Source organism: Coregonus lavaretus (genome assembly GCF_964263955.1).
Source record: "Coregonus lavaretus genome assembly, chromosome: 8".
Taxonomy (NCBI): Eukaryota; Metazoa; Chordata; class Actinopteri; order Salmoniformes; family Salmonidae; genus Coregonus; species Coregonus lavaretus.
Genome location: NC_139995.1, coordinates 57,278,194 through 57,302,370, shown reverse-complemented (window position 1 = coordinate 57,302,370; position 24,177 = coordinate 57,278,194). Strand labels below are relative to the sequence as shown.

Here is a 24,177-nt window from a genome sequence, read left to right as displayed (position 1 = left end):
CTTAGGCAGCCTATTGGCACTGTCTAGTTGTGGGATCTTATTCCATGTAAGGTTTGTTGTTCTGTACTACCTTGGACTTCACGTTTCGATTACTTTGTCGTGTTGTTTATTACGTTAATAAACATGTACGCATATCACGCTGCGCCTTGGTCTGACCCGTCATTCAACGAACGTGACAGCATGCCTCTGTTTGAGCAGGGTGTTTCAGTAGCTGCATATGCTAGCCAAGTAAGTGAAAAAAACTGACTATTTCTATCTTGCTTCTCTTTCATTTTGGAATAAATGAATTAGCTCAAAACTGTTCAACTACTCTTTCTCTTTGAGTCAACTACTCACCACATTTTATGCTCTGCAGTACTAACTAGCTGTAGCTTATGCTTTCAGTACTATATTCATTCTCTGATCCTTTGACTGGGTGGACAACATGTCAGTTCATGCTGCAAGAGCTCTGATTTGTTGGAGGACGTCCTCTGGAAGTTGTCATAATTACTGTGTAACTCTATGGAAGGGGGTGAGAACCAAGAGCCTACAAGGTTTTGTATTGAAGTCAATGTACCCAGAAGAGGACGGAAGCTAGCTGTCCTCTGGCTACACCATGGTGCTACCCTACAGAGTGCTGTTGAGGCTACTGTAGACCTTCATTGCAAAACAGTGCGTTTTAATCAATAATTTGGTGACGTGATTATATTTAGTACAGTTTTATGTAAAAAATGTTTTACAATTTTATTTTTAATGAAATTCACTGAGGAGGATGGTCCTCTCCTTCCTCCTCTGAGGAGCCTCCACTGCTTTGTACATAGGACAGCAGCATCTAAGGTGCAGGGTAGAGTACCGGGTGATTGCCGGCTAGTAACAGTGACTAAGGTTCAGGGCAGGTTAATGGACTTTTCAATATCTCCCTATCCCAGTCTGTTGTCCCCACTTGCTTCAAGATATCCACAATTGTTCCTGTACCCATGAAAGCAAAGGTAACTGAACTAATCAGAGGGCTGATATAAATACTATGCATGCCAGTCTCTCTTGGCTAATAGTTCAGGAGAGACTGACTGCATCACCTCTTCCTTTTATGAGAAACATTAATGTGTTGAAAATCCCAAATTGTTTGCATAGTCAACTTACACACAGCTCTGACACACACACTTACCCCACCTGACATGCCACCAGGGGTCTTTTCACAGTCCTCAAATCCAGAACAAATTCAAGAAAGCGTACAGTATTATATAAACCCATTATTGCATGGAACTCCGTTCCATCTTATATTGCTCAAATAAACAGCAAACCTGGTTTCAAACAACAGATAAATCAACACCTCACGGCACAACTCTTATCCCCTACTTGACCTAGATAGTTTGTGTATATGCATTCATATGTAGTCTTGGGTGCATTTTATTTAATTTTTTTATGTAGATCTGTCCTTGAGCTGTTCTTGTCTATTAATGTTCTGTATTATGTCATGTTGTGTGTGGACCCCAGGAAGAGTAGCTGCTGCTTTTGCAACAGCTAATGGGGATCCTAATAAAATACCAAATGACTATTGCCCAATCGCACTCAGTTCTGTCATCATGAAGTACTTTGAGAAGCTAGTTAAGGATCATATCACCTCCACCTTACCCGACACCCTGGACCAGGGCTCTCAACTCTGTTCCTGGAGCTACTGTCCTGTAGGTTTTAACTCCAACCCTAATCTACGCACCTGATTCTAATAATTATCTGGTTGATAAGCTGAATCAGGTTAGTTACAACTGGGGTTGGATTGAAAACCTACAGGATGGTAGCTCTCCAGGAACAGGGTTGGAGTGCCCTGCCCTAGACCCACTACAATTTGCATCCCGCCCCAACAGATCCACGGATGACGAAATCGGCATCGCACTGCACACTGCCCTATCCCGTTTGGACAAAAGGAATACCTATGTAAGAATGCAGTTCATCGACTACAGCTCAGCCTTCAATGCCATAGTGCCCTCCAATGTCCTCACTAAGCTCGGGGACCTGGGTCTGAACCCCACGGGGGGCCAGTATGAAAAATGAATGCACTCACCAATTGGAAGTCGCTCTGGATAACAGCATCTGCTAAATGACTAAAATGTAAATTAACTTATACTGCTGCACCATTGAGAGCATCCTGTAGGGCTGTAACACCGCCTGGTATGGCAATTGTAACCACAGGGCTCTCCAGATGGTGGTGAGGTCAGGAAGAGGACACCCAGCCACCAGAAGAATACCTCATGGGGATCTGACCATAGAGAATGATAGATACAGTATATCATCTAATATGTGTCCCATTATGGAGTCTGTGAGCGCACGGGCAGCTCCAATCAAATCAAATCAAATTAAAGATAATATTGAGTCAATATGCATTTAAAAGCAGTCAATTTTCTTCTTCTACTATTTCTATGAGTTGGCAAACAAACTAAAAGGTGCACACTGCCACATAGGTATAAAGTCAAAGTTGGAGATTTTCTGCCACCTACAGTCATGCAATGTTTGCTCACGAGTGTAATTCATTGGCTGATCCCTCCTGATGACCCGGATGGAATAATGGGGCGCGTTCAGCAGGACGCAACGTTTTGGAAGGTTAAGAATATGCTATGGTGAACAAACATGTCTCTCCGACATAATAATAATAATAATAATAATAATAATAATAAGGAAATACGTTGGCTCTATTCATGAAATGTATATCTGCAACGCTCTAGAAGGTTTTGCAACTGAACGTGGCCCATGTGATTCTTCCTTAACCAGGAAGCCCCACCCAGATGACTTCTTTAAATTGGTGGAAGCCCTCAATGGCAATGTTCATGCCAAAATGGATTTTAGCCATCTAGAGTCCTCTATATAACTCTATGAGACTGACACAAAAGCCTGGTACAGACCAGCAAAGCCCAGCCCCTGATTGCAATGAGGTGCACCTGGACACAAAATAGATACAGCTGGGTTAATTAAGACATGTCACATAACATAAATACCAGGTGTATTAGGTCAGGTTACCATCAGTTTCATCACATCTGCTACTACCACGCTTGTACCTGGCATCATGTTCAGACTGACGGTGGTCACCTGTGAGTATACAACATCTATATATGATGCAGGTTAGAATACATATCACTAAATGTTTAAATTTGTATTTCAGAGTTTTTGAAGTACGTGTTATATGACTTGAGGTCTACAGTATGATGCGTTAAGTTAAAGTTCAGTATTTCCATAATTTGACAGTACAGCAGGAAATGTAGAGGGAGACTGATCGTATGGGAATATACATTTTGCAGGGCTTGAATGTTTCATGAGATGATGGTAGAACTCTTTATTGGAGGGTATTTTAATACATATCTGTTTAACCGTCTAGAACAAAAGCACGGTATCTAGAGCCCCCTTGTGAATATGTCAAAAGTGTTAGGACACTTGCCCATACTATATTACAGTAGTCCAAATATTAGTATTTGGTCCTATATTCCTTGCACACAATGACTACATCAAACATGTGACTCTACAAGGTATTTTGGCTGCATTTGCTGTGTGTTGGTGTATGTTTTGCCCAATAGTGACTGGAGTTATTATCTTTCTAGCTGTTTCTGAACACTTTTAAATTAATGCCATGATTAAGAAAGCACGAGTGAGACGGGCTACAAGGGCACATATCAACTCCTCACATTATCAATAACTGGGGAGGTTAGTATTTTAATCTTCAAAATGACAACCTTAACCATTCAGTTCCTTTTAGGCAAAAAAGTATCTATAACCAACTACAAATGCGTTTAACAAGTTTAGTCACACTGCATGCATGGAATATGAGACCAAATGCTAAACTTGACTACTTTAATACACTAAAATATCTCAAATATTTGAGGATAGAGACAAATGCTCATTTCTAGCTTCACGGTCCAAATGCAAATGATGTGGATTGTTGCTGAACTGGCTGTGTGTTGTTTCAGTGCTGGTTGCAGCTTGCTGTGCACTAACGGATGGAGGTACTGTGTGTAATAATGATGATGATACTACTACGCCAAGCTAATGTGAGTGGTGTGTAACTCCTGTTTATTTGTCCTGGCAGCACGCAGCATCACATGTGAAGGCTCTGATGCTTTACTACAATGTGGTAAGCTAGTCAACACTACTGAACAGTGTATATTCTCAACTATCACCTGTGTTTTATACTGTAGATTAACTACACCGACGATGCCAACCCTTGCCTCTCCTTCGTTCCTTATCCATCTTTTCGTTGTCCGTCTCTTCCTCAGATAGAGGTAAGATCCATATCGAGCATGCCAACTATGGTCGTCGTCAACGCAAAGTGTGTTCCATTGGGCGCCCCGCTAACCAACTCACCAACACCAACTGCCTCAGCCAATCCACCACCAGTAAGATGGCAGCAAGGTACTGGAACCTGTGGTGTGTATTTACCTGTAGACACCCATTGGCTGTAGTGATGACCACTACCTGTCTTTGACACACAGGTGTGATGGGAAGAGCCAGTGTGTCGTCCCGGCATCCAATTCTGTTTTTGGAGACCCCTGTGTCGGAACCTATAAGTACCTGGACACCAAATACTCCTGTGTCCAACAGCAAGTAGCAAGTCAGTCTGTGCTAATAATACTTGGTGGTGGGCACCAATATTGTTCAATTGAATATCTGTATGACTGAGGCATGTTGGGATATTGTTTAATACTTCGGTGAAAGAGCGCACTCTGCTGATGGCTAGCAAAGCCATAGAATGGGTTGGGTCACCAATGGGACCAGCTTGTGAACTTTGTTTTATGGCCACCATGTGTTTTAATACATGCCCTTCTCTTTTCTCCACTTTTACACCACCCTCACTTCCTAACTAACCCTAGCTAGCCCACAAACGGTGGTTATGGAACAAAGTAGCCGGCAACAACTTTCGTTAGCGTAGCTTACAGGGAGGTCAGAGACCTGGCAGTGTTGCGCCAGAATGACTACCTCTCGCGCAACGTCGACGAAGAAGATGATTGTGGACTACAGGAAACAGAAGGCCGACCACGCCCCCATTTTCATCGACTGGGCTGTAGTGGAGCTTTTCGAGAGCTTCAAGTTCCTCAATGTCCGCATCACTAAGAATCCATCATGGTCCATGCACCAGCAGTAGTATAGAGGGCACGACAATGCCTCTTCTCCAACCTGCCCAGGAGGCTAAAAATACTTGGTATTGGCCCTCTGATCCTCAGTTCTACAGCTGCACCATTGAGAGCATTTTGACTGGCTGTATCACCACTAGGTATGGCAACTGCTTGGCATCCAACCGCAAGGCGCTACAGAGGGTAGTGCGTACGGCCCAGTACATCACTGAGACCGCGCTCCCTGACTTCAGGACCTATATACCATGTGTTGTCGGAAGGCCCTACATTTTCAATGACTCCAGCCACCCAAGTCCTACTGCATGGCAAGTGGTACCGCGGCACCAAGTCTGGAACCAGCAGGCTTCTACTCCCCGTCACTTTATTCCTAGTTATATGTACATATCTAACTCAATTAGCCAGTTAGCACATGGTAAGAAAGATGGGTAGTTGTACCACACAGGTCTCCTTTACATTGTGGCTTAGTTGATTCTTGCGCGCACTTCATCTGGTGTAACAGTGAACATCTGTTTCAGCCAACATTAGCTAGCTCAAATCTCGTTTATAGCTATTCAGACAGCACGGGCACAAATTGTGTAGAAATATAGCTTTGGTCTAGCGGTACGACCAGCTAATTTTAACCAGTTTGCTCTCACGTTCTGAGCAGTTTGAGATGACGATGTCTCATAAGGAGCTTAAACCACAGTGCAACGGTTGAAGATAATGCATTTAACTTCCTACAACTCTGTTTATGGCTAAACATTAATTAATCACTTCACCAAGCCATAGTATGCCTTTATTTGTCAGGCCAGTGTGGTGTAACTCCTGTTTGTCCTTGCAGTAAGCAGCACCATATGTGAAGGCTCTGATTCTCAACTACAATGTGGTAAGCAGGTCAACACTACAGTACGGTATCCTCTCCGTTCTCATGTAGTGTTGTGTATATTGGTCTCTAGCCCACACAAACACCCAGCCTTGGCCTTCTTCCTTTTCTTCATCTATCTCCTCCTCGTCTCCCTCAGATGAAGGTAAGATCCATATCCAGAGTGCCAACTATGGTCGTCGTCAACGCAACGTGTGTTCCATTGGGCGCCCCGCTAACCAACTCGCCAACACCAACTGCCTCAGCCAATCCACCACCAGTAAGATGGCACAAAGGTACGGCAACCAACGGTGTGTATTTACCTGTACACTCATTGGCTGTAGTGATAACCTCTACCTGTATTTTAAACACAGGTGTGATGGGAAGAGCCAGTGTGTCGTCCAGGCATCCAACTCCGTATTTGGAGACCCCTGTGTCGGAACCTATAAGTACCTGGAGGTGGCTTACACCTGTGACTAAATGTGAGTTATATACATGCTCGCACACATGACTGGGAGCTTGAATGCTGGTGCTGGTGCTTGAATGCTGGTGCTGACTGAAATGTTTGTCTTGCAGGATATCTTCCCTGATGAACCTGAAGGCTTCTGGGACTTCTTCATCGAGTGGATCAGTTTATTTTCCTCCAACCCCCAAAATCAACTTGAAATCATTGTAAACCTGTGCCTTTTGTGCTAAAGCAATTCTTAAACAATTCTGAACTGTGGTGGTTGATCTGAATTAAACTAAGCAGCATGAATCCAAGACTTGGTGTCTTTAGTTCTATATTACTAAATGTCTACTGTCACACCAATATTACTGAACATGTGTCCTGTAGTCTCTCTTACACTGTTCACTGAAGACCCATTTACACCTGGCACTAACATGTGTTCTTTGTCTTGATGCCCATATTCTCTGCCCACAGTTGTAGACTAGTAAAATATTCATTGTGATCAGCTCTTCCTGACCACCTCCGGCTGTAGTCAAGCACGCATTTTGTCTGGATCTCTATCAAGTGTGAACTGATCTGGACGGTCAAATCAATTATACCTGCCTCTAAAATCATTGCCAGGTAGAACCGTTGACTTATGACCTAAGTAGGCCTAATGGACTTAATCCATATTATTTTGGGAATGTCATTGTCACACGGCACTAAATAATCTGGTCAGAATGTGGACATGGACGGTTAAGAAGTTTTAATACAACGTGTAGACTCTCCAAACCTTGATCACATGAAACAAATGTTAGCATGAGGTGTGAAATGCCGCTTTTATTGGGATGAGCGGAGCACCACAACAACGGTCCCTATTCTGGTTTGCCTAATTTCAGTTTAACAAAACAAGTATTGTTGTACTGTCTCAACCGCTGTGAAATAGTTTTATAACAAACTTGTTTTTCAGCTGATGCCGGTGTATAAAACTATGCATAGACAGCGCGCAACAGATGTACCGCTTAGACGTTCTTTCATTGAGGGACAGATCTACAACCCATTTCTGTGATTTGGTCAAGTTGCCCAAAAAGTGATATATTACAGCGTTAACGATCTATATTAAGTTGTATGAAGCACATAGCAGTCAACACCAACATTAGTCATTTAAACAATTTTAAATGTCAGGATGGTAATTTCTCTGGGCGTTGACGTAGTTCAGATGTTATCAAGAGCGGATGATGAACTGTCAGATCTGAGCTGTATCCTCAGCAACACTACGCTTTCCCCTCAAGTTCTGTCTTCCGGCTTTGTAGATGGTTTGCTCGATAGCCACACACCACTTAGCACCTACTCGAGCAGGTGCTGGAAGCTCACCACACAATGTTCATGGTCAGTTGGCAATTCTACAGAGTTTGGAGACTGCGTTTACTACATGCCGTGCTCTCTAACCTTGAGGTTGCTAGTGTCCTGCACTGCCGCCTGCTTTTCCGCTGTTATTTTAACGTTAAAGCGAGGGTATTCACTATCCGGTCGTGCCACGTGAGAGTTGGGTTGATTACATTAGCTATCTATGTCCCTCACCATAATGTTTACAAAACTGAGGCAAAGCAGGGCTCTGCAGGCAGGGGCAAAGGACACTGTCACCTGTGGTTTTTCATCGGCTGGCATCCAATATTGGTGCGTTGCAGCAATGTGTGGTACAGGCCAGAGAAACTTTTGAGGAGATGGGGAAACTCCATTGGAATTGTATTAATGCCCATTTTGTATGTTGTCAAAGGGCTGCGCAGTGCATTCTGGAACAAGGAGATCTCTCCAGGAGGGAATGGGAGTCAATTGGGCGCAAGTTCAAATCCCAACATGTCAGGGGCTGATGCGGTGTTGGAGTCAGGCGCAGGACACAGAAGCTTAGTTGATCCGACTTTAATAGTCACAGGAGCAAAATACAAATCCAACGGGCCTCAACAAACAGGAGGCGAGCGAATACGCAAAACAGAGCGAAAAGCACTAACAACAAGAAAACAAATAACCTACACCAACGGACAGGCGTACAACGCACAACAACAAACAAAACCAAAGGAAACTTAGGTGACATCAATACGAGATATGGAACAGGTGAACTAATCAGACAAGACCAAACATAACATCAAACGGTAGCAGCTAGTACTGCCTGTCCGAACAAGGAGGAGGAGCAGTCTCGGAGCCGAAGTGAACAGGTCCTTCAGTTTACGAAACGCCCTGTCCGCTTCAGCCGACCACAGCAAACGCACCGGGCCCCCCTTCAGCAGGGAAGTAATGGGAGCTGCTACCTGTCCAAAACCCCGGATAAACCTCCGGTAGTAATTGGCAAAACCCAAAAACTGCTGCACCTCTTTAACATTGGTTGGGGTTTGCAAGTTACGCGCGGCCAACACCCGGTCAATCTCCATCTTCACCCCTGACGCAGACAACCGATGACCCAAGAAGGAGATGGACTCCTGGAAAAACAGACATTTCTCTGCCTTGACATACAAGTCATGCTCCAACAGCCTACCCAACACTCGGCGCACCAGGGCTACATGCTCGGCTCATGTAGCAGAGTACACTAGGATGTCGTCAATGTACACTACCACTACCTGCCAATGCAGGTCCCGGAAGATCTCGTCCACAAATGATTGGAAGACTGAAGGAGAATTCATTAAACCGTATGGCATGACAAGATACTCATAATGACCTGAGGTGGTACTAAATGCTGTCTTCCAATCATCTCCCTCCCTAATGCGCACCAAGTTATAAGCGCTCCTGAGATCCAGTTTTGTGAAGAAACGGTAGAGGGTAACTGTATTTCACAGTGATCTGATTGAGACTACGATAATCAATATACGGGCGCAAACCTCCATCCTTCTTCTTCACAAAAAAGAAACTCGAGGACGCAGGGGAAGTAGAGGGCCGTATGTATCCTTGTCTCAGGGACTCAGCTATGTAGGTTTCCATAGCCGCCGTCTCCTCTTGAGACAGAGGATACACATGGCTCCGCGGAAGTGCCGCACCTGTCTGGAGGTTTATCGCACAATCTCCCTGTCTATGAGGTGGCAATCGCGTCGCCCTCATCTTGCTGAACACGAGTGCCAAATCATCATACTCAGGGGGAATGTGCATTGCGGGCACTTGGTTCGGACTCTCCACCGTGGTCGCCCCAACGGAAACACCTAAACATCGCCCAACACATTGGCCAGAACATTCCTTGAGAGCCCTCTGTTGCCACGAAATGGTGGGGTCATGGGTGATTAACCAAGGAAGCCCCAGCACCACGGGATACGCAGGAGAGTCAATGAGGCACAACTGAATAATCCCTCATGACCCCCCTGCGTCTTCATCTTTAGTGGCGCTGTGACCTCCCTAATCAACCCAGATCCCAATGGGCGGCTATCTAGGGCATGGACAGGAAAGGGTGCATCAACGGGCAGGAGGAGAATCCCTAACTTAGAACAAAATTTCCGATCAATAAAATTCCCAGCTGCGCCTGAATCGACTAGCGCCTTATGCTGGGAATGAGATGGAACCTGAGGAAATACCACAGGTATACACAAGTGAACAACAGAGAGCTCTGGGTGAGTGGGGCGCCTACTCACCTGCAATGACTCCCCAGTGCGCGACCTGTTGCCTCGATTCCTTGGAGACCCTCCCCAGCACCTAGCCGCAGTGTGTCCTCTACGGCCACAGCTGGTGCAGGGGACGGCCTCGCTCGGGTTCTCTCTCCTACTCTCTCTAGCGCCAGCACCCCCGAGCTCCATTGGGCTCGGCTCGGAGGTGCTGGGGGATGGAATGGACGGCCCCATCTCGGGACGTCCGCGGGTGGCCAGCAGGGTATCCAGACGGATAGACATGTCCACTAGCTGGTCGAAGGACAGATTGGTGTCCCTGCAGGCCAGCTCTCGACGAACGTCCTCACGCAGGCTACACCGATAGTGATCGATGAGGGCCCTCTCATTCCACCCCGCATCCGCCGCTAGAGTCCGGAAATCAAGGGCGAACCTATGTGCGCTCCTCTTCCCCTATCGGATGTGGAACAGACGCTCCCCGCCACTTTACCCTCAGGAGGGTGATCGAAAACTGCCCTGAAGCGGCGGGAGAACTCCACGTAGCTGATGGTGGCGGCGTCTATTCCCCTCCATTCGGCGTTGGCCCACTCCAACGCCTTGCCGGAGAGACAGGAGATGAGGACGGAAACGCTCTCGTATCCCGAGGGCGCCGGGTGTATGGTGGCCAGGTAGAGTTCCGCCTGAAGGTGGAACCCCTGACACCCGGCTGCGGTGCCATCATACTCCCTCGGGAGCGAGAGCCGAATCCCACTGGATTCCGGAGCTGGTCTGGTGGGGCTGGCCGATGGTGGTGGTAATGTAGGAGGAGGTGTGGGCACGCCTCCCCTTTCCCTTCGGCGCAGGGTGTTCATTACCTCCTGCATGGCGGAGCCGAGTTGCTGGATCATGGCGTCCTGGCAGCTGACCCGATCCTCCAGCTTCTCGGTCGCCGCCGCTGCTCCTGCTGACTCCATTGTATGGTGTGTTGTTCTGTCAGGGGCTGATGTGGATGCGGTGTTGGAGTCAGGCGCAGGACACAGAAGATAAGTTGATCCGACTTTAATAGTCAAAGGAGCAAAATACAAATCCAACGGGCCTCAACAAAAAGGAGGCGAGCGAATACGCAAAACAGTGCGTAAAGTGCGAAAAGCACTAACAACAAGAAAACAAATAACCTACACCAACGGACAGGCGTACAACAACACAGAACTACAAACAAAACCAAAGGAAACGTATAGGTGACATAATCAATACGAGATATGGAACAGGTGCACTAATCAGACAAGACCAAACAAACATAAATAACATCAAAGGGTAGCAGCTAGTACTCCGGGGACGACGAATGCCGAAGCCTGCCCGAACAAGGAGGAGGAGCAGTCTTGGCGGAATTCGTGATACATTAGCCTATTTTGTGAACAAGAAGTACATTGCAAATGTAATCCGAGATGTTTGATAGTATCGTACAGATTTAGAATTGTTACATTACGTACTCTCGAGGAAAATAGGCAGGTTTCTCGACTTTGAGAAGGGATTACGTGATGATTAGTTTAGCAACCGTGTGACGCAGCATGACAAGGTGAATGTGATTAGTCTACAGTCTGCTGGGTGGGGTGTTACACCTTTCTCCATTAATTGGGATTCCTATCTCTTCCTTTCTCTATCTCTGACAGCGCTAGGAGCCTCATTACAAATGTTCCCAAAATATCACCAACATGTATCCTGCCCATCAAGAGGATCCAGCGTGCTTGACCATATATGAGCAAACATCCATGACAAGTACAAAGCCATCCCACTTCGGTCAATCAGATCACATCTCTCTGTTCCTATTTCACGCCTAAATTAGGGATCCACCAGCACAGCGAATAGTGAGGCACTGGACAGAACGGCACCTCTGTACCTTCGGGCTCTGATCAGTCCCTACACCCAAACGAGGGCATTGCGTTCATCCACCTCTGGCCTGCTGGCTCCCCTTCCTCTGCGGAAGCATAGTTCCCGCTCAGCCCAGTCAAAACTGTTCGCTGCTCTGGCACCCCAATGGTGGAACAAGCTCCCTCACGATGCCAGGACAGCGGAGTCACTCACCACCTTCCGGAGACATTTGAAACCCCACCTCTTTAAGGAATACCTGGGATAGGATAAAGTAATCCTTCTACCCCCCCCCCCCCCACCCCACAGTCACTCACCACCTTCCGGAGACATTTGAAACCCCACCTCTTTAAGGAATACCTGGGATAGGATAAAGTAATCCTTCTACCCCCCCCCCCCCCCCCCCCACACACACAGCGGAGTCGCTCACCACCTTCCGGAGACATTTGAAACCCCACCTCTTTAAGGAATACCTGGGATAGGATAAAGTAATCCTTCTACCCCCCCCCACCCCCCCCCACCCCACACAGCGGAGTCACTCACCACCTTCCGGAGACATTTGAAACCCCACCTCTTTAAGGAATACCTGGGATAGGATAAAGTAATCCTTCTACCCCCCCCCCCCCCCCCCCCACACACACAGCGGAGTCGCTCACCACCTTCCGGAGACATTTGAAACCCCACCTCTTTAAGGAATACCTGGGATAGGATAAAGTAATAAGTGGTTATCCCACTGGCTATAGGGTGAATGCATCAATTTGTGAGTCGCTCTGGACTAGAGCGTCTGCTAAATGACGTAAATGTGCCCTTGAGCAAGGCACTTAACCCTAATTGCTCCTGTAAGTCGCTCTGGATAAGAGCGTCTGCTAAATGACTAAAATGTAAATGTAAAATGATCTGTTGGGGCGGTATGCAAATTGTAGTGGGTCTAGGGCAGGGCTCTCCAACCCTGTTCCTGGAGAGCTACCATCCTGTAGGTTTTCAATTCAACCCCAGTTGTAACTAACCTGATTCAGCTTATCAACCAGCTAATTATTAGAATCAGGTGCGTAGATTAGGGTTGGAGTTAAAACCTACAGGACAGTAGCTCCAGGAAGAGAGTTGAGAGTCATGGTCCGGGTAAGGTGGAGGTGGAGGTGATATGATCCTTAACTAACTTCTAAAGTACTTCATGATGACAGAACTGAGTGCTATTGGGCTATAAGTGTAGGTACCAACACATCTGCCACACTGATCCTCAACACGGGGGCCCCTCAGGGGTGCGTGCTCAGTCCCCTCCTGTACTCTCTGTTCACCCATGACTGCATGGCCAGGCACGACTCCAACACCATCATTAAGTTTGCCGACGACACAACAGTGGTAGGCCTGATCACCGACAACGATGAGACAGCCTTTAGGGAGGAGGTCAGAGAACTGGCCGTGTGGTGCCAGGACAACAACCTCTCCCTCAACGTGACCAAGACAAAGGAGATGATTGTGGACTACAGGAAAAAAAAGAGGACTGAGCACGCCCCCATTCTCATCGACGGGGCTGTAGTGGAACAGGTTGAGAGCTTCAAGTTCCTTGGTGTCCACATCACCAACGAACTATCATGGTCCAAACACACCAAGACTGTCGTGAAGAGGGCACGACAAAGCCTATTCCCCCTCAGGAGACTGAAAAGATTTGGCGTGGGTCCTCAGATCCTCAAAAAATTCTACAGCTGCACCATCGAGAGCATCCTGACTGGTTGCATCACCGCCTGGTATGGCAACTGCTTGGCCTCCGACCGCAAGGCACTACAGAGGGTAGTGCGTACGGCCCAGTACATCACTGGGGCCAAGCTTCCTGCCATCCAGGACCTCTATACCAGGCGGTGTCAGAGGAAGGCCCTCAAAATTGTCAAATACTCCAGCCACCCTAGTCATAGACTGTTCTCTCTGCTACCGCACGGCAAGCGGTACCGGAGTGCCAAGTCTGGTTCCAAAAGACTTCTCAACAGCTTCTACCCCCAAGCCATAAGACTCCTAAACAGCTAATCATGGCTACCCGGACTATTTGCACTGCCCCCCCACCCCATCCTTTTTACGCTGCTGCTACTCTGTTAATTATTTATGCATAGTCACTTTAACTCTACCCACATCTACATATTACCTCAACTACCTCAACTAGCCGGTGCCCCCGCACATTGACTCTGCAACGGTACCCCCCTGTATATACAGCCTCCCTACTGTCACTTAATTTTACTTCTGTTCTTTTTTCTCTCAACACTTTTTTTGTTGTTTTATTTTAACTTTTTTTTTGCAAAAAATAAATGCACTGTTGGTTAAGGGCTGTAAGTAAGCATTTCACTGTAATGTCTGCACCTGCTGTATTCGGCGCATTTGACCAATACAATTTGATTTGATTTGATATAGTAATTTGGTATTTTATTAGGGTCCCCATTAGCTGTTGCAAAAGCAGCCGCTACTCTTCCTGGGGTCCACACAAAACATGAAACATGACATAATACAGAACATTAATAGACATGAACAGCTCAAGGACAGACCTACATATATTTTATTTTAAAGGCACACAAAGCCTACATATGAATGCATACACACAAACTATCTAGGTCAAATACGGGAGAGGAGTTGTGCCGTGAGGTGTCGCTTTATCTGTTGTTTGAAACCAGGTTTGCTGTTTATTTGAGCAATATGAGATGGAACTTAGTTCCATGCAATAATTGCTCTGTATAATACTGTACGCTTTCTTGAATTTGTTCTGGATTTGCGGACTATGAAAAGACCCCTGGTGGCATGTCAGGTGGGGTTTGTGTCAAAGCTGTGTGTAAGTTGACAATGCAAACAATTTGAGGTTTTCAACACGTTTCATACAAAAAGAAGATGTGATGCAGTTAGTCTCTCCTCAACTCTTAGTCAAGAGAGACTGGCATGCATAGTATTTAAATCAGCCCTCTGATTAGTTCAGTTACCTTTGCTTTCATGGGTACAGGAACAATTGTGGATATCTTGAAGCAAGTGGGGACAACAGACTGGGATAGGGAGATATTGAATATGTCCAGTACCCTGCCCTGAACCTTAGTCACTGTTACTAGCCGGCAATCACCCGGTACTCTACCCTGCACCTTAGATGCTGCTGTACTATGTACAAAGCAGTGGAGGCTCCTCAGAGGAGGAAGGGGAGGACCATCGTCCTCAGTGAATTTCATTAAAAATAATATTGTAAAACATTTTAAAAGTTATCCTTTTTTAGATAAAACTGTACTAAATATAATCACGTCACCAATTAATTGATTAAAACGCACTGTTTTGCAATGAAGGTCTACAGTAGCCTCAACAGCACTCTGTAGGGTAGCACCATGGTGTAGCTGAAGGACAGCTAGCTTATGTCCTCCTCTTGGTACATTGACTATAATACAAAACCTAGGAGGCTCATGGTTTTCACCCCCTTCCATAGACTTTCACAGTAATAATGACAACTTCCGGAGGATGTCCTCCAACAAATCAGAGCTCTTGCAGGATGAACTGACATGTTGTCCACCCAGTCAAAGGATCAGAGAATGAATCTAGTACTGAAAGCTACAGCTAGCTAGTACGGCAGTGCATAAAATGTGGTGAGTAGTTGACTCAAAGAGAAAGACAGTAGTTGTAACAGTTTTGAGCTAATTAATTTATTCCTAAATGAAAGCGAAGCAAGATAGAAATACTCAGTTTTGTTCACTTTCAGTTTCACTTACTTAGCTAGCAAATGCAGCTACTGAAACACCCTGCTCAAACAGAGACATGGTATGTTAGCTAGCTGGCTATGACTTTCCAACACAACAGTGGAACTCTTCCAAGTCAAGTTAAGCTTTTGGTTTTACAAATGTATTGCCACAGGGGCCCGCCAGTGAAACTGCTTACTTACTGTACACTGTAACGTTACTGCATGATTGTAGCGGGTTTACTAATGCATTGGTTCTATTAGCTATGCTGACTATGACGTGACTTTAGCTAATATGGTGACAACGATGTAGGCTGTGTGTAGCGGTTTGGCTTGGAAGGGTTTTTTCGCCTGGTCACATACAGCTGATGTGTTGTGTATTGAAGTCCACAAGCAAAGGGAAGAGGAGAGAGGAGAGCGCATAGATGCGAGAATGAATACAACGTGGCTGCTATGAAAGTGAACTGTGTTTACGAGTGATCAGGGGTGTATTCATTCCGCCGATTCTGTTGAAAAACATTTCTTATACGGAAGCAAACGGAACAAAATGGGGATAAACATACCTGAATTTGTCCAATAGAAACTCTTGTTTACAACTGTTGGACTAATGATTACACACTATTTCAGCTAGATGCAGGCAAGAGTGTGCAAGGCGGTATTGTCTGTCACCTCACATTTGTCTCTCGACCTTTGTGCCTCAATTTGTCGGGGCATGGTCAAAAGTGTTCCACAGGGATTCTGGCCCATTTTGACTCCAACGCTTCCCACATGTATCAAGAGATGTGGTGGACCATTCTGGATACACACAGGAAACTTTTGAGCATTTATATATATATACACACACAAACGTCATGACTCTCCACGAGAATCCAAATAGGCCAGGTAAGGTTCGAAGTGAATAACTTCAGTCAGATCCCCTCTCACCCGCAGTGGGGGGAAGGAAGGACTAGTGGTGATTAACAGCTCACACCCTGTTGTAAATCAAAGGAGAACATTCAGGCTGCTCCCTCAGGATTAACTAAAGCAATGTTCTTTATTTCAACAGACTTTTCCCGCTGAAACTTTAACGCTTTCAAAAGCGAATGTTGGAATAATATTCCTACTGTAAAACGTGGGGAATGGTCAGAGGCGATCTGTTTCTTACTCAAAGCGGGCGGCGGTTCGTATGCCAAGTATGTAATTACTGTAGTTGAGAAGTTTCTGAATGTATCCATGTTAAGTTTCTCTGTTGCTCTCTTTCTTCCTCTTCCTCTTTTCTTTAACAAGCCATGTTGTTGTCATTCCACTAGGGACCTGTTTTCTCCAGTCAATAACCGCTGTTTATCCTGTTTTCCCATTTAATTTATTAGTAAATAAATAATGAAACCAATTTGTGTAGTACTAAATCATAAGCAAGTCTTGGGTTTTTGAAGATGCAAGGAGGTTACGACGTTCAGAATGATGATATGATACGAGGTTATGATTAATAATTGACTGTTTATAGATGTGATAGGGAAAGACCTTTTAGAGTTTAATTCGGGAGATGGTGACTCTTTAAATAACTGCTCTCATGGTGCCCCAAATTCTAATGAGTTAATTGTTTCATGATTAATTGAAATCGGTTAACAATTAAACATATTTAGTTAATTAGAGATAAGTCTTCATATTAATGTTAAAGTCATGTCACGACACACAGTACCAGTCAAACGTTTGGACATAGGTATATGGAAAATAAGAGCACTTCCTCCCAGCTGCCCACTGCACTGAGGCTAGGAAACACTATCATCACCGATAAATCTACAATAATCGAGAATTTCAACAAGCATTTTGCTACGGCTGGCCATGCTTTCCACCTGGCTACCACTACCCCGGCCACCAGCTCTGCACCCTCCGCTGCAACTTGCCCATGCCCCATCCCGCTTCTCCTTCACACAAATCCAGACAGCTGATGTTCTGAAAGAGCTGCAAAATCTGGACCCCTACAAATCATCTGGGCTAGACAATCTGGACCCTTTCTTTCTAAAACTAGCCGCCGAAATTGTCGCAACCCCTATTACTAGCCTGTTCAACCTCTCTTTCGTAACGTCTGAGATCCCCAGAGATTGGAAAGCTGCCGCGGTCATCCCCCTCTTCAAAGGGGGTGACACTCTAGATCCAAACTGTTACAGACCCATATCCATCCTGCCCTGCCTTTCAAAAGTTTTTGAAAGCCAAGTTAACAAACAGATCACCGACCATTTCGAATGCCACCGTACCTTCTCCGCTATGCAATCCGGTTTCCGAGCTGGTCATGGGTGCACTTCAGCCACGCTCAAGGTCCTAAACGATATTATAACCGCGATCGATAATAGACAGTACTGTGCAGCCGTTTTCATTGACCTGGCCAAGGCTTTCGACTCTGTCAACCACCGCATTCTTATTGGCAGACTAAATAGCCTTGGTTTCTCAAATGACTGCCTCGCCTGGTTCACCAACTACTTCTCTGATAGAGTTCAATGTGTCAAATCGGAGGGCCTGTTGTCTGGACCTATGGCAGTCTCTATGGGGGTGCCTGAGGGTTCAATTCTTGGGCCGACTCTTTTCTCTGTGTATATCAATGACGTCGCTCTTGCTGCTGGTGACTCTCAGATCCACCTCTACGCAGACGACACCATTTTGTATACATCTGGCCCTTCATTGGACACTGTGTTAACAAACCTCCAAACGAGCTTCAATGCCATACAACACTCCTTCAGTAGCCTCCAACTGCTCTTAAACACTAGTAAAACTAAATGCATGCTCTTCAACCGAACGCTGCTTGCACCCGCCCACCCGACTAGAATCACTACTCTCGACGGGTCTGACCTATAGTATGTGGACAACTACAAATACCTAGGTGTCTGGTTAGACTGTAAACTCTCCTTCCAGACTCACATTAATAATCTCCAATCCAAAGTTAAATCTAGAATTGGCTTCCTATTTCGCAACAAAGCCTCCTTCACTCATGCTGCCAAACATGCCCTCATAAAACTGACTATCCTACTGATCCTTGACTTCGGCGATGTCATTTACAAAATAGCCTCCAACACTCTACTCAGCAAATTGGATGTAGTCTATCACAGTGCCATCCGTTTTGTCTCCAAAGCCCCATATACTACCCACCACTGTGACCTGTACGCTCTTGTTGGCTGGTCCTCACTACATATTAGTCGCCAAACACACTGGCTCCAGTCCATCTATAAATCACTGCTAGGCAAATCCCCGCCTTATCTTAGCTCATTGGTCACCATAGCAACACCCACCCGTAGTATGCGCTCCAGCAGGTATATCTCACTGGTCATCCCCAAAGCCAACACCTCCTTTGGCCGCCATTCCTTCCAGTTCTCTGCTGCCAATGACTGGAACAAATTGCAAAAATCTCTGAAGCTGGAGACACTTATCTCCCTCACTAACTTTAAGCATCAGTTGTCAGAGCACCTTACCGATCACTGCACCTGTACACATCCATCTGAAATTAGCCCGCCCAAATACCTCATCCCTATTTTGTTATTTATTTTACTCATTTGTACCCCAGTATCTCTATTTGCACATCATCTCTTGCACATCTATCATTCCAGTGTTAATACTAATTGTAATTATTTTGCACTATAGACTATTTATTGCCTTATCTCCATAACTTGCTACATTTGCACGCACTGTATATATATTTATTTATGTTGTATTTTTTACTTTGTTTTGTTTTACCCCATATGTAACTCTGTGTTGTTGTTTTTAGTGCACTGCTTTGCTTTATCTTGGCCAGGTCGCAGTTGTAAATGAGAACTTGTTCTCAACTGGCTTACCTGGTTAAATAAAGGTTAAATAATAAAAATAAAAAAACTCATTCAAGGGTTTTTCTTAATTTTTTGCTATTTTCTACATTTTAACACACATGGAATCATGTATTAACCAAAAAAGGGTTAAACAGATCAAAATAGATTTGAGATTTGAGATTCTTCAAAGTAGCCACCCTTTGCCTTGATGACAGCTTTGCACAGTCTTGGCATTCTCTCAACCAGCTTCATGAGGAAGTCACCTAGAATGCATTTCAATTAACAGGTGTTCCTTGTTAAAGGTTCATTTGTGGAATTTCTTTCCTTCTTAATGCATTTGAGCCAAGCAGTTGTGTTTTGACAAGGTAGGGGTGTTATACTAAAGATAGCCCTATTTGGTAAAAGACCTAGTCAATATTATGGCAAGAACAGCTCAAATAAGCAAAGAGAAACGGCAGTCCATCATTACTTTAAGACATGAAGGTCAGTCAATCCAGAACATTTCATGAACTTTGAAAGTTTCTTCAAGTGCAGTCGCAAAAACCATCAAGCGATATGATGAAACTGGCTCTCATGAGGACCGCCACAGGAATGGAAGACCAAGGAGTTACCTGCAGAGGATCAGTTCATTAGAGTTACCAGCCTCAGAAATTGCATCCCAAATAAATGCTTCACAGAGTTCAAGTAACAAACACATCTCAACATCAACTGTTCAGAGGAGACAGCGTGAATCAGGCCTTCATGGTCAAAATGCTGCAAAGGACACCAATAACAAGAAGAGACTTGCTTGGGTTAAGAAACATGAACAATGGACATTAATCCAGTGGAAATCAGTCCTTTGGTCTAATGAGTCCAAATCTGAGATTTTTGGTTCCAACGTCGTGAGACGCAGAGTAGGAAAATGGATGATCTCTGCACGTGTGGTTCCCACCATGAAGCATGGAGGAGGAGGAGGTGTGATGGTATGGGGGTGCTTTGCTGGTGACACTGTCTGTGATGTATTTAGAATTCAAGGCAAACTTAACCAGCATGGCTACCACAGCATTCTGCAGCGATACGCCATCCCATCTGGTTTGCGATTAGCGGGACTATCATTTCTTTTCAACAGGACAATGACCCAACACAACTCCAGGCTGTGTACGGGCATCAGATGAGCTGGCTTCCACAATCATCCGACCTCAACCCAATTGAGATGGTTTGGGATGAGTTGGACCGCAGAGTGAAGGAAAAGCAGCCAACAAGTGCTCAGCATATGTGGGAACTCCTTCAAGACTGTTGGAAAAGCATTCCTCCTGAAGCTGGTTGAGAGAATTCCAATAGTGTGCAAAGCTGTCACCAAGGCTAAAGGGCTTGATTTTTTGAATTTTTTTTGGGTTACTACATGATTCCATGTGTGTAATTTCATAGTTTTGATGCATCCACTATTATTATACAATGTAGAAAATTGTAAAAATAAAGACAAACCCTTGAATGAGTAGGTGTGTCCAAACTTTTGACTGGTACTGTATATATCTTTTTTTTAATACTCAGATTGCTCATTCTAATATTTCTTAATTTAAATGTTTGAGATGTGTGTATTGTTTTGTATTGTTAGTTATTACTGCACTGGAACTAAAGATTGAAACATAGGCATTTTGTTGCACCTGCGATAACATCTGCAAAATATCTGTAGTCAGCAGTCTGATGGCTTGTAAATAGAAACAGTCTCCAAGCCTGTTGGTATCAAATTTCATACTCCTATACGGTCTGCCCGACAGTAAGGGAGAGAAGAGCTCGTGGCTGGGGTGTGTGGGGTCCATGATAATGCTGTGTGCCTTCCTCAGGCAGTGGATGTCCTGGATGGGTGGGAGCACGTTCCCAGTGATGTACTGCGCCATCTTCACCATCCGCTGGAGTGCCTTGGAGTTGTGGACTGAGTAATTCTCATACCAGGCCATGATGCATCTGGTCAGGACGCTCTCGATGGTGCAGCGGTAGTATTTGGAGACGACCCGGAGCGGCACACCGAATTTCATCAGCCACCTTAGGAAGGAGAGACGCTGTTGTCATGTTGGTCCATGACAAATCTGCAGCGATGTGGACGCCGAGGAACTTAAAACTCATGACTCTCTCTACTGCAGTCCCGTTGATGTGGATCGGGGTATGTTCCCTCTGCTTCGTGAAGTCAACAATCAACTCATTTCTTTTGCTGACGTTGAGGGAGAGGTTGTACTCATGACACTACAATGCCAGTACACATAGCTGCTCCCTATATGCTGACTCGTCATTGTTGGTTATCAGGCCTACAACCGTGGTGTCGACAACAATCTTGATGGAGTTGGTGTCGTGCAAAGCCACGCAGTCATGGGTAAACAGGGACTACAGCAGAGGACTGAGGACACACCCCTGGGGGTCACCGGTGTTGAGTCAGTGTCTCATTAAAACAGGTGGGGACTACAGCCTGGTACAGGTTGAAGATGCCCGAGAAGATGCCCGCCAGCTGGTCAGCACACACTCGGAGGATGCGGCCAGGGATGCCATCTGGGCCGGCGGCTTTGTGAGTATTCAGCTTTGAGAGTTTTTCTTCACGTCTGACTCAGAGTGAAAGCACCTGGTTGTCCGGAGCAGCAAGAGTCTTCCTGGATGACTTGGTATTGTCTGCCTCGAAGCGAGCATAGAATGTGCTCAGCTCTTCTGATCAGGAGGTGTTGGTGGATATCGCACAGCTGGATTGGCCTTTGCAGTCTGTGATAGTCTGTAGTCCTTGCCACATGCGACGCAAGTCTGTTGTCAAACATCAATTCAAGTTTGAGTCTGTATTGTCTTCTTGCATCCCTAATGGATTTGAGGAGCTCGTACCTGTTTGCCTTGTATGCGTTGAACACCACCAAGACATCGGGGTTCGTTCTGCGGAAATTGAATGCTGCAGAATGGGCTCTCATCATTGTACGGATTTCTACGTTCATCAAGGGTTTTTGGTTGGGGTATATCCAAATTATTATTGTGTGTACATCAACACATTTCCTAATGAAGCCTGTGACTGACGATGTATATTCCTTAATGTTGATGGATGGGTATTCTCCAAACAATCCTGCAGCATTGAGCCTGCCTCTGTCCAGTGCCTCACTATTCGCTGTGCTGGTGGCTCCCTCTTTTAGGCGGGAAATAGGAACAGAGAGATGTGATCTGATTGACCGAAGTGGGATGGCTTTGTACTTGTCATGGATGTTTGCTCATACATGGTCAAGCACGCTGGATCCTCTTGATGGGCAGGATACATGTTGGTGATATTTTGGGAACATTTGTAATGAGGCTCCCAGCGCTGTCAGAGATAGAGAAAGGAGGAGATAGGAATCCCAATGAATGGAGAAAGGTGTAACACCCCACCCAGCAGACTGTAGACTAATCACATTCACCTTGTCATGCTGCGTCACACGGTTGCTAAACTAATCATCACGTAATCCCTTCTCAAAGTCGAGAAACCTGCCTATTTTCCTCGAGAGTACGTAATGTAACAATTCTAAATCTGTACGATACTATCAAACATCTCGGATTACAGTTGCAATGTACTTCTTGTTCACAAAATAGGCTAATGTGTCACGAATTCCGCCGAGACTGCTCCTCCTCCTTGTTCGGGCAGGCTTCGGCGTTCGTCGTTCCCGGAGTACTAGCTGCTACCGTTTGATGTTATCTATGTTTGTTTGGTCTTGTCTGATTAGTGCACCTGTTCCATATCTCGTATTGAATATGTCACCTATAAGTTTCCTTTGGTTTTGTTTGTAGTTGTGTGTTGTTGTACGCCTGTCCGTTGGTGTAGGTTATTTGTTTTTTTGTTCTTAGTGCTTTTCGCACTTTACGCACTGTTTTGCGTATTCGCTCGCCTCCTTTTTGTTGAGGCCCGTTGGATTTCTATTTTGCTCCTGTGACTATTAAAGTCGGATCAACTAAGCTTCTGTGTCCTGCGCCTGACTCCAACACCGCACCCACATCAGCCCCTGACAGAACAACACACCATACAATGGAGTCAGCAGGAGCAGCGGTGGCGACTGAGTCGCCAGAGGATCGGGTCAGCTGCCAGGACGCCATGATCCAGCAACTCGGCTCAGCCATGCAGGAGGTAATGAACACCCTGCGCTGATGGGAAAGGGGAGGCGTTCCCACACCTCCTCCTACATTACCACCACCATCGGCCAGCCCCACCAGACCAGCTCCGGAATCCAGTGGGATTCGGCTCTCGCTCCCGAGGGAGTATGATGGCACCGGAGCCGGGTGTCAGGGGTTCCTCCTTCAGGTGGAACTCTACCTGGCCACCATACACCCGGCGCCCTCGGGATACGAGAGCGTTTCCTCCCTCATCTCCTGTCTCTCCGGCAAGGCGTTGGAGTGGGCCAACGCCGAATGGAGAGGAATAGACGCTGCCACCATCAGCTACGCGGAGTTCTCCCGCCACTTCAGGGCAGTTTTCGATCACCCTCCTGAGGGTAAAGCGGCGGGGGAGCGTCTGTTCCACCTCCGACAGGGGAAGAGGAGCGCACATAGGTTCGCCCTGGATTTCCGGACTCTAGCGGCGGATGAGGGGTGGAATGAGAGGGCCCTCATCGATCACTATCGGTGTAGCCTGCGTGAGGACATTTGTCGAGAGCTGGCCTGCAGGGACACCAATCTGTCCTTCGACCAGCTAGTGGACATGTCTATCCGTCTGGATACCCTGCTGGCCACGCGTATCCAGACGGATAGACATGTCCACTAAGTTAGGGATTCTCCTCCTGCCCGTTGATGCACCCTTTCCTGTCCATGCCCTAGATAGCCGCCCGTTGGGATCTGGGTTGATTAGGGAGGTCACAGCGCCACTAAAGATGAAGACGCAGGGGGGTCATGAGGATATTATTCAGTTGTACCTCATTGACTCTCCTGCCTATCCCGTGGTGCTGGGGCTTCCTTGGTTAATCACCCATGACCCCA

The 24,177-nt window shown here is 46.0% G+C and overlaps 1 protein-coding gene across 1 annotated transcript; it reads left to right on the top strand.

Annotated features, from left to right (window-relative positions):
• Positions 1-3,034: 3,034 nt before the first annotated feature.
• Positions 3,035-6,411, top strand: LOC311134108 (L-rhamnose-binding lectin CSL3-like; the record flags this gene model as incomplete). The annotated part of the gene is made up of 7 exons (XM_084167694.1): positions 3,035-3,059; positions 4,049-4,093; positions 4,236-4,371; positions 4,452-4,570; positions 5,911-5,955; positions 6,092-6,227; positions 6,306-6,411. The coding sequence occupies 7 exons, from the start codon at positions 3,035-3,037 to the stop codon at positions 6,409-6,411; spliced, it is 612 nt and encodes a 203-aa protein (XP_084023820.1).
• Positions 6,412-24,177: the final 17,766 nt, after the last annotated feature.